Source organism: Oryzias latipes, chromosome 24, assembly GCF_002234675.1.
Source record: "Oryzias latipes chromosome 24, ASM223467v1".
NCBI classification, from domain to species: Eukaryota; Metazoa; Chordata; class Actinopteri; order Beloniformes; family Adrianichthyidae; genus Oryzias; species Oryzias latipes.
In genome coordinates, this window is record NC_019882.2 from 7,294,594 (window position 1) to 7,311,490 (window position 16,897).

General features: G+C 41.2%; 1 protein-coding gene across 2 annotated transcripts in view; it reads left to right on the forward strand.

Annotated features, from left to right (window-relative positions):
- The window catches only part of plekhg1 (pleckstrin homology and RhoGEF domain containing G1), a 35,127-nt gene extending 19,393 nt beyond the window's left edge, over positions 1 to 15,734 (forward strand). For both annotated transcript variants that reach the window (XM_011491597.3, XM_004083584.4), the window contains exons 3-17: positions 975 to 1,075; positions 1,810 to 1,879; positions 6,340 to 6,386; positions 7,708 to 7,858; positions 8,170 to 8,301; positions 8,746 to 8,928; positions 9,017 to 9,112; positions 9,474 to 9,560; positions 9,988 to 10,021; positions 10,125 to 10,217; positions 10,403 to 10,464; positions 10,564 to 10,755; positions 10,862 to 10,981; positions 11,098 to 12,913; positions 13,222 to 15,734. In XM_011491597.3, coding sequence (XP_011489899.1) covers positions 975 to 1,075; positions 1,810 to 1,879; positions 6,340 to 6,386; positions 7,708 to 7,858; positions 8,170 to 8,301; positions 8,746 to 8,928; positions 9,017 to 9,112; positions 9,474 to 9,560; positions 9,988 to 10,021; positions 10,125 to 10,217; positions 10,403 to 10,464; positions 10,564 to 10,755; positions 10,862 to 10,981; positions 11,098 to 12,913; positions 13,222 to 14,186 — 4,149 coding nt within the window. In that variant the 3' untranslated portion in view covers positions 14,187 to 15,734. The remainder of the gene's footprint in view (positions 1 to 974; positions 1,076 to 1,809; positions 1,880 to 6,339; positions 6,387 to 7,707; positions 7,859 to 8,169; positions 8,302 to 8,745; positions 8,929 to 9,016; positions 9,113 to 9,473; positions 9,561 to 9,987; positions 10,022 to 10,124; positions 10,218 to 10,402; positions 10,465 to 10,563; positions 10,756 to 10,861; positions 10,982 to 11,097; positions 12,914 to 13,221) is intronic.
- The last annotated feature ends 1,163 nt before the right edge of the window (positions 15,735 to 16,897 follow it).

A 16,897-nucleotide genomic window follows, 5' to 3' on the forward strand; every position in this document is an offset into this window, starting at 1 on the left:
GATGAGACGTAACAGAATTGATTTGAATATTTGTCTACATTCCTTTTTAATCAATTTAGATTGGATTTTAGCTGCAGAGAAGCAAAAGTCGGTCAATTTTTTTCCTTCTAAAAAATGAAAAAGAAAGGCGTGAACAGATTATTTGAGTTTTCATGGTTGTTGCAGAACTATTCCAGTCACTTCAACAGTCTCCAGAGCTTTGGCGGACTTTGATGATATTTATATCTACTTAGTTACCTAGTAAATAACTCATCATTGTCCACTGTGGAGAAAATAAAAACGTTCTAAAGTGCTCACTGTTATTTCTAGTTTTGATCAGACTGGGTCAACAGGGCTGTAATCTGTAGGTAAAGTGGAAAAACATTGTGAAAAATGAAGGTGATGATTATTTCAACACTATAATACAGTCACATGCAATTAACAGTTTTAGAAATTTCAGGTAAGCCACTTCTATAGTTAAAATGAGAACCAACTCACAACCTTTTCTATGTTTTAAGTAAATGTTAACAAATGGAAATAATATTTTTATTGAATTACACAAGATTTAAAGCCATTTTTATTTTATCATTTGCAATTTGCCTGTTGCAGATGATGGTTTTATCTGCCCTCCTCTGTAAGCTTGTGGCTTTTAAAATGAAAGTCTACAATCTACATAATCTTTGTCAAAAACAAAAGTTCTGCTCCACCTTCTCTGCATCCAATTGCACAACAACTGTTTTTAATTTCGTTTTTTTTAAACAGAGCATGTCTAACCCTAAAAAATCTGGCAGGCAGTAGATAACTGTAGCCTTCTGCTCTCCAGAGGTATTTTCTGGAAATCTAAGCATCATTTGCTGCAAATGTTGAGTTGTTGGTGACTTATTTCACAGCCTTTATGCTGCGTTTTAGTGACTGCAGGCAAGTAAAAGAAAGCCTTTCAAATCAGATGACTGTCGAGATGTTCCCAAAGCCTTCTAACTTTTTTTTCCCTGCAGGATTACTTGGAGTGCATCAGTAAACAGTCTCGACTGGCCTTAAGCTCACAGGATAAAAGTTCACTTTTTGGCAACATCCGAGACATCTACCACTTTAACAGGTACCTTTTCTCCCAGCAGAATATTGTTCCAAAATAGAGAATTAAGAATTTCACAGAGATTCTTTGTTTATCCTGTAATTTGACTTATTTGGAGTGTTTGGAGATGGAATCATTTTATAAATGAGACTTAAAAAGTGATCAATATAAATTCCAATGATAATTTGGTCTTTTATAAAGTCTTGAAAACTATGTGCTTCAAAATGTTGTTCAAAAGGGACGAGAAACCTGACCTAGACTGAGATGGAAATAAGCATTTGAGACAGCGACAGACTTTGTCTCTCTGGCTCCACAAACAGTGCCTGTTACAGTGAAACTTGGCTGAACCACCTGTTGATTTCCACTCAGGTGTGCAGCATGTTTTCCTCTGGCACCACTCAGCCTGTGTGTTTGTGAGTCCGGGCCAGCTGAGCGTCCTCCATGGTGGTCCGCAGACACAAACGCTTGTTTTTCTAAGTCTCAGCTGCTACACACAGACACACTGGCTAATCTAAGGAAGTGTAACAGCGGTCTGAAACTGCGACATGACCTCACCTTATAGCCATGACACATTATTGTTATCTGTTTCCCGTAGATGAACGCATTCTGTGACCCACATAGGAGCTGACTGTTTGAAAACATAAAAGTTGTCTTTGTAGGGAGACTTTTATTTGTTAAACCCTCACAACTTCCTTTAAATTATGGGAGCACACATATACATATATAAATAATTGATTTTGCTAACTTTTTTGTTTTAGGGACCTCCTTCATCACCTGGAGAAGTGTAACTCAGACCCTGTGGCCATCGCAGAGTGCTTTGTCTGTAAGGTAAATTTCTCGGCGCTGTAAACCCTCCACCATAGCAATCATTGTTTCCAGGGAAGGAAATTAAGAACCAAACGTCACGTACGGAGGCTTTTTGACTTACTGGTTAAGTAAAAGCTCTTTTCCTGCTCCTCTGATTTCATGCACTTTTGTTCAGTTCTTGTTGAAACCTGCTCATATAACTGGTCCGAACACATGCACACATACACACACCCAAACAAAAGAAATACAAATTGCAGCTGGGAATGACTGCGTTGGGTGCTTTAGTCACGGTCTAATTGCTTAGAGGACAAACTCAACACGATGCCATTATGAATACAGGCTATTTCAGTGAACGTGAGGCATGAAATTAATATTCTTCAACCGCTGAAGGCTTTTGATGCTCTCATGGAATCAAAAGACTTCTGCAAACAGAACAGAAGTAGCTTAAATTAATGTTTGTTTGTTAAGGGTAATTTAATAACACAAACCAGGTTTAAGGTATTTAATCATAGTTTCAGAAATTACCTGCAGTTGCCAGTGAGAAAACATCTAAATGCTGAAATTATGGCTGAAAATCCCAAGAATCTTTCTGAGTCTGCACCTGGTTAAAGAACATGTAAACCATTGAAACTTTTTCAGTCATGCATGCCCTTAACTCTTGTGCTATCTTAGATGACCCGACCCTTACATTGACGTGTTCTCCCTACCATGATATAGGTGGAAAGATTTCATGTAATCCATGGACACCAGTGAGGTGTCCATGGATTACAGAGGTTCAGAGCACTGTCTAGTGGGTCTAGATGACCCAACTCCCAATGTTAAAGTGCCTAGGATAGCACAAGGGTTACAAAAGTCCATTCCAGGCCCTCCTTCATTTCTCAATTGACTGTCTACGAGAACTGGACCGCTTGACCCCTCCCCCCGACGGTCCAAACAGGAAGTACCCACCAGCTCCAAGAAGCCAGAATCTCATAAACTTCTATTGAGAAATGAACAACTATTACTTCATCATTATATATGTGAGAATCACAATTATTGCTCTCATTGTGTTTATTTATTTTTTACATGTTCTTGCTAAACCGTTTTTTTTCTGTAGTGCAAGTCATTCAAGTTATAAACTGGCCAATCAGATACCTCAATAAAAGTATGTGGTTTCACATCAAACGTTGAAAACATTTGATTGACATATTTCATGTAACTCAGTCCTGATTGGCGAGAGTGGTTGCCATAGAAATTGTGACTCAGACCAATTCAGTTCAATCATTGCTTAGTGATGCTGTCTGGCTCCAACATGCTGGCCTCCATTTCAGGGAAAAATGGCGATTTTGTTAGAGGCAAAAGTGAGCCATTTTATATGGGTTAGGCCATACCAGCTCAGTCCAGGTCTCATATACAGTTAATGAATAATGTCTTTTATGTTCAAAATTTGAAAAAAAAATCAACAACCCATTTAATAGTTTTAAGTAAACTGATTTACTCAATTTTCTCAGTTTCATAAAACTCTGTTTTTTAAATAATTTCTAGTGTCCAAATGAAGGTAAACAGAGTGGATAAAGTTGGATTAACTAATTGGTTGAAAAATAAGGGTGCAAAGGTAAACAATTAAGGTTGGTTTGTGTAAAAAAATAATTCAAAGTAATATATTAAAAAGTGTGTAGGAAGTCTATGTCTGTATTTTCAACTGTTACTCCACAAAAAAAACTGCATTAAACTGTGCTGCATTAACACTTACTCCTCAACACTTTTACATTCCTTCCCCACCATACTGCAATTACACCCACTACCACAGAGCAACTGTCTGACCATTTACGCTCCCAAAAAGTCTCAGACTAAATACAGCTGTCGTTGTTGTTCAGACATACAGATTCCTTTGCAGCTCACACCACAACTCTGCAATTAACCATGAGCCAGAAATAAGCATGTTTAGGAGCAAATTGCAATCAGCTGATTAATGTTATGATGATGCAAGAAGAGGCTGTATCTCTGAATGCTGATGACTGCATGATGTGGTAGTCTTGATATACAGGGGTCAGATTAGGTTATCAAGCAGATTCAATCTATTAGTTAAATGAACGTCTCTGAAGTTCCATCTTCATTGGAAGTACAGTAATTAAGTATAAATGTAAGTTTGGGGGAAACAAAAATTGAAACGGTAAAGGTTTAGATACAGAAAGTGCCGTCATAAATGTTTATTAGCATTTTCGATTTGTTTTGTCAAATCACCCATGAAATGGGTGTGTGCTGAAACTTCAGAAAGCCAACCCTTGTCGGGAAAAAGCAGCTCTTTGATTTCTCCACATGACCCAGCCTGCCTGACAGTACAAGGAGCTCCATGTGCGGCTTTTAACTGCCTGGATAGTCCAGACACTCCTGTCATCTACGGTTTCAGTCAAAGGACTGCAGATTGGAAGGAAGAATGGATAGCTTTTGAGTACATCAGAGATATTACCTTGAGATTTTACTGTTAAAGCCTAATTAAAGCTGCAGGTTTGCTGAAAAGTTTGCGACTGGAGCGTCTTTAATCACTGCATACGTGAGTCATTGTTGCTGAAAACGCACAAAGCCACCACAAAATCTGTCCTTTATTAAAAACTGACATGTGTGCATCCACAGACACATTTTCATCAGTGTGTCATCAGCCAAGAATCACAGCATTTGAAAAAAAATAGAGTTAGCTGTAAATCTTTGCCATTTAGATAATTGCCCATTCATCCCCATGTTCTTCTGTCCGTACCCTTGCCGTGCTGTGTGTTGAGTAAGCTTTTTTTAAGTGTTTTATGAGTTTCAACATGCTGACTAAAGAGCAGAGTGCAATTACAGTAAGAGCTGAAAGTTGGTTGGGCTCCCCGTGATCTGCCACACTCCGTTCCTGCATGCTGACTCAGTGTCACTAATCCAAACTTATTTTAAAAGTGTTTTGTTGTAGTGATGAAGTGATTCAGATCAATCCAGAAATAATTTCTTTTTGAGTTTTTTTTAGAAATTAGCTGCTGGAGGAAAGTATTTTTTTTATTGCATCCCACTTTCATGGGAGCTTCAGAGTTGAAAGCTTACTTTTAGAAGTTGGATATGAAAATTATATGATGCAGATCTCGTATATTTCTAAAAGGAAAGTGTATTATAGACATGAGGTCTGATGGTTAGAACCAAAGGCTGCTGTACTGCAGAGTCTGTATTCCAGCTTAAGTTCTTGCGGCCTTGACTTTTTGGTGCACAACGATATTAGTGTGTTTCATCAAAAATCGATGGTGGCACATCTGGTTGTGTTTAGGTCTGTGGAGGCAGACGGCTGGAGACGAGGCGGAGGAGGAGGAGGAGGAGAGCTCTGCTCTTCAATTTAGGAAAGTTCCCACGGAGCACCTCAGGCGAACCGTTTCTGTGTGTGTGCGTATATTTTGCTGCGATACACTGTTTGTAATCACTTAGCTGTGTGGACGTAGATGTTGTCTTTGCTCAAAGATAAAAGAGGACCAAAACCAGAACTGACTTCTGTGATTTGCTCTTTGTGTTTACGACGTTGCTTCCTGTGAACGCTTTCCGCATCCGAGACATCCCCCACCAAAACCTCTTCCACTGTTTATGGACTCCTGTTTGACTTTCATGTTATGCAACAAGAGGTTAATCTTGAGGCCAAAGAAACCAGACAGAAATGTCCAAAAATTATCAATAAAGATGAAAACATGTGTTTAGGAATTCTAAAAAAAATCCTGGATGATATGAGATCAAAGAGGTTAATTCCAGCTTTGATAAGTCACGCTGGCTTTGATGTTGAAGGAAGTATGCAAGGTGGGGAGTGTGTCTCAGTACAGGGGCAGCTGTGTGGTATGAAGGTATATTTAATCCCAGAGCGAAGGGCTGTTTGGATAAACGGAGAATTAAAGACCAGGGCTCCAGTAATCATAAGTTACAGTGATGATTTTCAATTAGGATCGGAGGAGAGAGGATGCCTTGTCTGTGGGCTCAGACTGTGCAACAGTAAAAATGAAGTGCATGACTCACTGCAGTGGAACCTGCATGACAAGAATGGTCTTTTACTCTATATGGAGCTTCCAGAAAGTTTAAGTTCATTAAAGTCTCAACATTTTTATGCAAGAAAATACAAGAGAAGCAGAGAGGGCTTAGAAAAGCTGGTTCACTGAAGGGTATGGTTGATTTGACAGAAACAGCTGTTTGAATCTTTGAAGATTTTGAAGCTTATAAAAAAACAATTACGGATAATTTTTGCATTTGTGAGACTTCACCTTCCACTTGTTCCCAAACAAAAAATATATGACTGCACTCTTAGATGGAACCAACCTCTTTCTCTTCTCGCTGTTCTTGTTCTTCTAGCCATCCCTCTTTTATGTCTTTTTTTTTTCTTGTATGGAAAGCTTAACAGCAATCATCAGATTACATCTCAAACATGTGACAAATAGCAGTTAATTTTGCAACACATCTCAGCTACTTTCCCACACTTGACTCTGTTTTTCGTGTTCTTCCAGAGTGAAGAGTTCCACATTTATACCCAGTACTGCACCAACTACCCACGGTAAGAGCGCTGTCAGTGTTCATATCTGAGACGTTGCCTTATCTGTCCAGTTGTGGTCCCATCATGAGCTCATCCCCACACACTGCCTTCCCAGCGTCTCACATAGCTCCATTGTGCACGTCGATCAAAGCGTTACCTTTCTGCCCGCCCTGACAGCCTGACATGCTCTATGGAGAGCTCCTCAGCAGGAGTCGAAGCGTCTACTGTCAGTTGTGCCTCAGGGTCCCTGTGCTTCCTTTTTCTGCTTTGTGCTCCCATTTTTTTTTGTCCTCCACTCTTTTGTACTTCCAGCTTTCACGCTGACAGACAAGCTATTAAAACTGTCACCTTATCATACCTAATGCTGTTAATGTTTTATTCTGCTCAGTCTGAGCAGTGTGGACTCCTGGAAGGAGTAATATCAGGAATTATTGTGTCAGTCTGTACACTGTGTGATGAAAGAAGGTTATACATTTACATCAAAGTGACCTGGAACTCTCTCTATCTGCAGTGTTTGATTAGACAGTCACTTCTCAGGACAGTGGGTTCATCATGACTGCATTAATGTAGATTTCATGAGTAAAAGAAGACATTGTCAGCTGTTTGTGGAAGTCGTTCTTCCACAGCTGGTGACCTCCACCAAGGTCACACATAGGAAGATAGTTGCATATAAGCACACAGTCACAGAGGCCGTAGATGCATCATGGTCATACTGAGCTCTAAGGTCGGGTTTCCTCCAGAACAATGTGAGGCCTGTGTGGAACCGCGCTGGAATCCAGACACACACAAGACACAGAAGAATGATTCAAGTTCACAACTGTCTTTTTCTGTCTTGCTCAGCTCTGCACGCACTCACTGCCTCTAAGCTTCGTATAAAAGCTCTTTATTCTTCAGTAGGTCACACAGCAAACCAGCTCCACTGAGCCAGTTCTAAAAAGGCTGTAAAGGACTGCTGTTTTTTTTAAATGCATTTAATGTACAGAGATGTGTGGGTGATCAATATCATTATTGACCATTACTAAAATTGGTTCTGAAAATGATTTTTGAGTTGAAACTACAGAAGTTAGCTGCCAATCAGTGTAAATTAAATGCATTTGCACATCCTAAAGTTTTATAAACTGATTTAAAACCAAACTATATGAATTCAAAAAAAGCACAATGCACAATTGTCCGAATATAAACATTGTTTATGCAAAAAGCATAGCAATTTCTGAACCAATAACATGAAACTTTTCCTTTCTAGAACTGGTAAAAGCTTACATTACAAGCCTTTTTTATAGCTGTCAGATAATAATTTACTGCACATCCTTGACATTTCTTTGACTGTGTTTTGTCTTCGCAGGTCAGTGGCTGTGCTCACAGAATGCATGAGGAACAAGGCGTTGGCCAAGTTTTTCCGCGAGCGCCAAGAATCCCTGAGACACGCCCTACCCTTGGGTTCTTACTTGCTCAAGCCGGTGCAACGGATCCTCAAGTACCACCTTTTGCTGCATGTATGTTAGCCCGCTGGCTGTTTTGCATGCAAATGCTGACACAGAGAAAATTTACCTTTTACTGTGCAAAAGGCAGACGCATTCCTGTTAGACCCTGCTAATGATTTTGTCCATATCAGTGTGATACACCTCCAACTCAAGCCAGAATGGAGTAGTCAAATGCACAGACATATGGTGCACAGTATGTCTGTTCAATGTTTCCTACCTATGTTTCTGAGTGTATGCATGGTCCTTTGTGAACACTTTAATTTTTTGAAACAGGATAGCAAGTGTGTCTGCATGCAGAGCACAAATGTGGATTGTCTGTGCAGGAGATAGCCAACCACATGGAGAAGGACACAGAGACCCATGAGGTTGTGCAGGAAGCCATTGACACCATGCAGAGAGTGGCCTGGCACATCAACGACATGAAGAGGAAACATGAGCATGCAGTTAGACTGCAGGTGCAAAAAGCGCTCCCACACTCTCATCAAGTCTTTTATTAGTCAAAACAGAAACTGACATTTTTTTTCCATACAGCCAGTTCTTAGAACGGTCGTGTGAACTCTCTCAAGCGTCTGACTCAGGCAACATTTCAATGGCTCAATATCATTTGCTGGTTTCTAGATTTTAAACAAATGTTAGCCATGCACAAAGAAGATGTATAAAAGCAAAAAACTTAATTTAGCTGCACTGAAAACTATTTGATACATGCAAAAATGTGAAACTTGTTTTTAGACATTCAAAGAAATGCAAAAGATTTTAAATTGTTTTCCATTTGCGCTGCAGTTATCTTTTTTTTTTTTTAACCAGACTAAAAATCCTCTCATTTACATTTCATTCTTAGATTTCTTGTCCTCAATCAAACTGGGGTTAACTAGCTCTTCTTTCTTAATGTCATTGTGCAGGAAATCCAGAGTCTTCTGACCAACTGGAAAGGGCCCGATCTGATTGGATACGGGGAGTTGGTTCTTGAAGGAACGTTTCGTCTGCAGCGAGCCAAAAATGAAAGGACCCTTTTTCTGTTTGACAAGCTGTTGTTGATTACAAAGAAGCGAGAAGAAACATATACATACAAGGCTCACATCTTGGTCAGTCATACATTTTAAGGTGCCACATAGTTTAAAAAAGTTCTGGAACCAAATTTCTTTAACATAATTTCCAACCTTCCTCCTGCAGTGCTGCAATTTGATGCTTGTTGAAGTTATTCCAAAAGAGCCGCTTAGTTTCAGCGTGTTTCACTACAAGAATCCTAAACTACAGCACACAGTGCAGGTGAGACCGTGCACAAATGTTAAACAATGTTTGAACTAATTACAGGGTTAAACGGTTCTGTAGCTACCAGCAGCATTGAGCAAGAGTCAGAAAGTGTTCTGATTGTTTGCAGGTGTTTTATTGTTTTGCAGCCCATCTAGGCTCACCTTACTGAGCTGTTCGGACATGTTGGGTGTTTTAAAGCCAAAGGCACTCATTGTTGCTACCTAGCCACCATGTTTTCAGGAAGCATTAAAAAGGAAAATCTAATATGTTCGATGTACAAAAGCCATATTTTAAAGGATTTAGCCCAATCCTCTGAGCTGCAGTAAAAGTGCACGTATGACATAATCCTCACTGTGATGTCTTGCTCTGATCCCAGGCCAAATCACAGCAAGACAAGCGCATGTGGATCTTACACCTCAAAAGGCTCATACTTGAAAACCATCCTGCAAAAATTCCTGCCAAGGTAAGTGGATCTTATCCCAAAGTTTGAGTGGGATGCTGTGAACATGTCACTCCTTTAGAATCCTTTTTTAAGAATCCAGTTTAGGACGTTTACTCAAAACATACTTAAAAATGAGGAAAAAAAGCAAAACTATTTTATTGCAGGTGTATTTTGGGATGAAAATGTAAACATCCAAATATATTTAAAGAAAATGAATCTCGATCAGACATCAGAATTTTTTTTATTTGACCCAAAAGGTTGTACAGCTGATGGGATAAAAGCACAAATCAAATAAGGTGCATCATCTCCAAATTGAACCTCAATGTGATGTATTTCTCCAGCAATAGTACAGATGGAGACTGTAGCACAGCACCACCCAGTGTTGAGATGTATCCTCACCTGAAATTCCATCAAGCTCACTTTTGTTTTTGTTTTTTTTGCACTGCAGGCTAAACAGGCAATTTTAGAAATGGATGCAATACGTAAGTGCTGATTTATTTAATTTTATATAAATGTATTGACTTTATACAATAATTATACAAATGGATTAAATAACTGTTGTGATCTGTTGTGATTCTGCTTCAGATCACCCTGGATTTCATTACAGCCCTGATGGAGACAAGAAGGACTCTCCTCAAACCAAAGAAGGCCCCACTCCTCGTAGAGGACGCAGGAAAGGTGAGAAATACCCAAATCTCTTGTCAATATATATATATATATATATATATATATATATATATATATATATATATATATATATATATATATATATATATATATATATATACACACACACATCAGGTCACAATGGCTTATTAAGATAAAGGTGGAACTATGGTGACCTTAACATGTTATGTTCCCAGAACCCCTCAGCAAATTACTGAAGAACGCAAAGCACAATGCTGTCAACAACGACACTGAAAAAGTAAGTCACAATCCCCCAAAAATTCTTTCAATTACCGGTAATTGAAATTATAGTCTTGCTTATCCCCCCCAAATCTATTTATTCTTTTCTTTTTCCCAGCGAACAAGCTTAGGAGTTAGCCTACTTTCTCCGGTGTCCCAGCTGGCTCTGGGCACTATAGGCCGCAGTCGAAGCCTTATCAACCAATCTCAGGAGTCCCTCGATCCCGGAGATCACTATGAGCACAGTGACAGGGAGGAAGGGGAGGAGCCACATCAACAGGATGCTGACGATGAAGATGAAAGTGGTCCTGTGAGTCCTTGGATTGTGTTCCAACACTTACACCGCTGGCAGGAAAACATTTTCAAATAAAGTCCTCTGTTTTCCTGCTGCTGATCATACAAAAATGTTTTTTTAGGGTGGTGGAAAGAGGCTACGCATTCCTGGCAAAAGCAGCAGAAAGAGGCTGAACCCTCAAGCATCTGTTGACAGCATTGACCAATGGAAAACTTTCAACATGAGTCCCTCAGACCTTCAGGTGTGCAGTCATTCACAGCCGTTTTGTGGCAGTTTAGAAGTATAGTAAAGTTTTAAAGAGTCTAAATGTTTTGAAGGATGACAGCCACACATAACTTCTGCTGTCGTTCTATTCAGAGAGCCAGGGAATCTTTGGTAAGAGAAGTAAGTCATCACCCACCACTCCTGAGGACGCAGCATGTGACAGAGGAACCTCCGGAGTCACCGATCCCATCTGTAATAGTCACAGAAAGTGACCATTCAGTGAAGAATATCTGGGCTGACCATCGAGCTCGCCGGGCCATGTTCCCTACGCGCCAGAGAACAATGCAGCCTGATGATGAGGATGAAGACATATATCAGATGTTTGTTCCTACGGAGCAAAGTGCACCAGAACCGGAGCCCCCTGCAGAAAGGTCCGAAACTTCCTCGTCTCCTCGGACAGCTCGGCCCTGCAGTTGGCATGTTGAGCAGGTGCCCACTGTGCAAGTTGACCCTCCGCCTGATAGCAGCAGAGTCCTGCGGAGAGCCAGCAGCGTAGGAGAAAAGGCAACAGAGACTCGAAGACCTGAAGAAGAACGGGCAGACAGGTGCAATTTAGAAGTGATTAACACAGAATCATCCAGCAATGAAATGTCTGGATCCTCTTCAGCCGAGCAACTGACCATAGATGATATAGAGAATGTATATGACAATATCAGTTATGAGGACCTGAGGAGTATGGGCCTCATCAGAAGGGACCCTGAAGAAATTCAGAAACAGAAAGAAACTTCTGCAATCACACAAGCAGAAACAGTGCAAAGTCCTTCGAGCATCAAAGAGCCATTGAATGAAGCGGACTCCTCATCGGAGAGCAATCGGTCTTCTGCGCCGGAGGTGAAGTCATATGAGTCATGTGAGCTGAAAATTGTGGAAGAGGATATCTACGACACCATCTGTTTTAGGGAACCTCCATCAATAGAACTTAAAGGAATGAATGAAGGTAACACAAGTCTACTGTCTTTGGAACAAGATCCGAAAACTAAAACTTGTGCGGGGACTTTGTCAGAGGAGAGTCTCCATTTAGGTGACAGTGAAGGACCAGAAGGTTCCCGTTCTTTTTCAAGCTCTTCTCAGCCAGATCATTGTTACGCCTCCTCCCCAGAGATCTTTGCAAAGCCAGCGCAGAAAGGAGACAAGATGTCTGAGGAAGTTGATGAAATCTGGAGTGACTTGGAAAACTACATCAAAACCAATGAGAAAAAGGCTGACCGACTTCCTGCTGCCTTTCCTGTGAGTGCCAGTGAGTCATCCAAGGTTTCACCGAGTAAAAATAGCCCCAAAAAGAACCCCCCTGTAGAAACTTCTAAAGCTAGCAGCCCTCCAGCCAAGAATAGCCCAACTCATCAGTCCAAACCCCCTTCTGTCACCTCCACGCCATCATTTACCATCCCTGTTCTCAGGCTCCCAGACCTCCAAAATGAAGGCTCCACTGAAGAAGAAAGCCACAACTCAACGCCAGCATCCCGCCCCCTTCCAGTCCCCCCAGAGCCCCCACCAGGCACAGTGAAAAGCATTCGGAACAGACTAGCCCGTCTAAGCAGCGGCAGCTTCCGCCTGGAGGATGATGATCTGGTGGAACTTCCACAGCATAGCCCTTCCCAAAGAGACAGCACCATCAGGGACATTCATAGTCTGTTTCCGGGGGAGTTAGCAGGTCTGGACTCACCTTTAGCCTCTTCCTCTCTCCTGCTGGGTGAGTCTATAGACTTTCCTCTGGAAATGATGGACAAAACCAAGAGTCGTGTCTTCCTAATGGCAAGGCAGTACAGCCAGAAGATCAAGAAAGCCAACCAGCTTCTACGCATGAGGAGCATGGACCCTGGGGACTCATGCAGTCGAGCCAGAATGGAGAAAAAACAGAAAGACCTCGCAGACATATTGGAGGAAAAGAAACAAGGAGGTGCAGCTATCGGTAACCCTACATTTTTTCTCGTTATGCTTTAAGAGTACTTTTCCAGGTTTATCTCATCAGTATCTAAAGTCTGAATCTCATTGTACATAACAGATAACGATTTGAGATATACTTTAACTATATCTAGTGAAGACATGTAAGGCTGTTTAAATTAGTTTCCTAAAAAGAGAACTGGGTTAGGTCACAAGTGGCCTGTACCCAAACCACATATCAAGGGCAGTATCTGTGTCAGATTCTTGAGAAATGAGGGTGGCCTATGGTATCAGCTATATTAATTACAGATCGACTTGTTTGCTTTCTCTTCTCAGGAGCAAGAATAGCTGAGTACTCCCAGCTTTATGACCAGGTGATGTTCAAGGACTCTGCTGGACAAGCTGTTCAAACCTCTTCCACTCAGCCTATCGGTAATTCAGGACCATCGTTGTCACTATCTGTGACTCAGAGTTCCTTGGATGAGGACTGGCTCCACTCCACCTACAGCAATGGGGAGCTGGCAAGCTTTGTGTCTTCGTCCAGCGACGGGATGGACGATCAAACATCTACAAGCCCTCAGCGTAGGATTGTCTCCTCCTGCTCCATCCCTTCTCTGAAAACCATTCCTTCTTCTCCAAGTGCTCCAACGCCTCAAAGGTGGAGCTCATGCTTGTCAGCACCAAGTGAGAAGGAGGAGCATGTGTACAGTTCCATCAAGAGACATCCTTCCTTTAATGGAACGTCTTCCCAGCCCATACAGTGCCACTCAACCAGCTCTCTGGTCAGCCAGCAGCAAGAGACCCAGCCTGGACTTGGATGTAATGGACTATCCATGCATAGAACCACAGACAGATCTCGCAGTCCCAGTTTGGGCCACACCGGTCGACAGAGCAGCCTTCCAGACCAGCTGACCCTGGGACGCTCAGATCTCACTTTACACGACGGCCAACAGGTGGTGGTCCTGAACCGTGCTTCTGCTCTCAGCATACTCAACGCCACCCAAAACTACCTGGCCAACTTCAAAGACAATGGGGAAGATGATGATGACTATGTAGAGATCCGCTCAGAGGATGAAAGCGAAGCAGAGAGGAACCGGTGTAATGCTGGCTCGGCGGCCCTTCCCAATCAAAATCGGAGTCTTGTCCAGTCTTTGAGTCTGCCGTCCACACCTGTCCGAACCTGCGACCCATTAAAACCGCTAGAGAAGTACCTGTGGAGCGAGCCGCAGCAGAACCAACCGAACATTGTTCAGTCTCTGAGGGAGAAGTTTCAGTGTCTGAGCTCCAGCAGCTTTGCATGAAGATGTCCAAAATACATGTTAACAGCACATAGCAACAAAGGGACAAAGCAAGAAAAGCACATTTTAAGAAACAACTCCTGAGCATTTCTTAGCCATATTTGCAGTGCACAGGCCTAAGCATGAGCTTTCTTAGCACTACTAACCAAGATGACAAGATCTTTACAAACAATAGTTGAAGTGACTGAGCTATCTTTATTATCAGAAGTTTAGACACTGCTTTATGTGTGAGACTGGTAAAGATAATTGGCTTGAGAACTGGTTTTGTTGAATTGGTCTGTCTCTTCCTGTGCTCAGCATTTCACATTGATATGCAAGCATCCAACATCATTAAAATAGATCTGCAGGAGAATTGACTGTCAATAGTTTGAGTTTTCCCAAAGGTTTTGCTCTTAAGGTGTTTTAACTGTACTTTCACTTGTAGTTAATATGGTTAGAAGATGTACTTTTTTGTGAATACAAGCAGCTTTAAAGTGTAAAACCTGCAGCCTTCAGACATTCTGCTTGGTTTAGTTTGTCACTTGACAAAAGAGTGCAGCTCTAGTAGGAATCCAGTTAGACCTCAGTATGTTAGTTGTGTGATTTAAGTCATTTTTCCCAACAACTGTGTCACCAATAGGTTTAAAAGAGCTTTAAAAAATGCAAAACATGCTGATTTGCTGCAGCGCTGCTGTTTAGGAGTTGTATTTGTTTAAAATCTGTGAATAAATTTCAAATGTTTTACATGCAATGACATGTGGGCAAAATGTTCATCTTAACAAACAGAACCCCTTTTTCTATGTGATTATTTTTTTTTATTTTATTTTTAAAGGACCACAAAGGAGAGCTGTAGTTACAGTACTGTATCAGGTGCACTTTTTTTTCCTTGGACGCAAATTAGAAATCGGTTGAAAATGTTAAATTCTCAAACGCTACTGACTCATCTTGATCACACAAAATAAGCTGCATTGGTTTAAAATAAAAACATTCAATACTGTTTCAGTTTTTCTCGAATCAACTTCAGGGATCTACAGACGCTAATGTGACACACTAAATTGAAAACATTGTCAAACGACAATGGCAATGAGCCAAAACTGACTGTAAATGAAAATACAATGTCTTTATTCAAACTTAGAGAATATTTTTCCCCAAAAAGTAAATAAAATACTGTGAATGTTTGAAAAAAAATAGATTTTCCTTTTGCTCACTGCTTGAAAAAACCTTATAAACGTATCAAAACATGAGAAAATGTCGGGAGATGGCAGCAAACCCGGGATGAGAATATGAAGTATATTTGTTTTTGGTTTGATGTGTTTTCAATTTTGTTTCACTGGTGGGGAACTGTTTTTCCGTCTTCGTTGACTTTTTTTTTTGGTTTTTTTGCACTTTTCTTTCAGTTTTTGCATATATTTGTAAACACTTTGTAGAGATGTACATTTTAGGAAAGTTATTCTTGTATGCCATAGAAATGCTTTATGACGTTTAAGTTAAATGTACTGTATTTTTTTAACTAGCTAGTCAACATTGCTCAAAAACAATGTAATGCAGATAATAAATTCAGATTCAACTCTGGTTTTGGTACTGTTTGTTTATTTATTTACATTTTTTTAATGGTATATGTTGAAGGTGCGCTTATATGTTATATGGTATCCTGGCATCTGATTTTGATGTTATATTACAGCAAAACACAAAGCAATGGGCATGCTGATCCAAGCTTAATTAGTCCAACCATTAAAAATAAACTTACAGCTATGTCTTTACACCTAAACTACAAAAAAAATGACCATACATGTCGAGTATTCTAAAATTCCAGGATAATAAGACATACTGAGTCAGAAAAGAAGAACCCCTGGTAAGACCATGACCCGGGGATCACATCACATCTGAGCATGGGGGTGTCCGTGTCCTTGTGGGTTCTGGTCCTTGCCGTCTAGCGCCGGCTTTCTCCAATAGTTCAACTGTGGGTGAGCCTGGTCGGGCCATATTTGCAACACTCCTTGTGGACCCCCACTTCTCTTGGGTGCCCTACTCCGGAGCATGGGTGGCCGGCCCCTGCCTTGCTCTCTTCTGGACCAACTGTGGACTTGGTGAGAGGCTGCCTGGAGCGTGGGGCGGGTCTCCCTTGGGGGGCTCTGGCGCGTGCCTGGGGTTGGGGAGGGGGGATGCTCAGAACTCCTGGGTGGTGATGGGATGCTTGTCTGGGGCTGGGGGTGCTCTACTTGGGCCCCTGTGGCAGTTGTGCTGGGTAGCGGATGTGATCACCCAGCGGATGGCTTTTCTCTATCTGCCACTGTGCGGGTGTTGGGGGGATCTGGCTGCCGCTGCTGCTGCAGCAGGGTCTTGGTACGGGGATGATGGGCCCTCTCCCTCCTTCTTTTTACATTCCATCATCCACCTCAGAATAACATAAACACTCACTTGAGCACAGGTGTTAGCTCACCTTTGCACTAATATTTAGCATGACTAAATGCATGCAAACTCTTAGCCTGAATGCATTTGTATGCGTGTGTGAACATCAGTTGTGTTATGCCCATGTTTACCTGTTTATATGTGAACATTATTGGAGCCAAAAGGTATGTTTGTAACATTTGAGTGTGTGTGTGGACAGCCCCTTCCCTTTTAGATTTATTATACATCAAAACTTCCAGCAAGTTTTGATGTTTAATTATTCCCCCCCCCCACTCTAACATTCATCTTTCTTCCCTCATTTGTTTTTCTTTCAAATCCAACAAAAA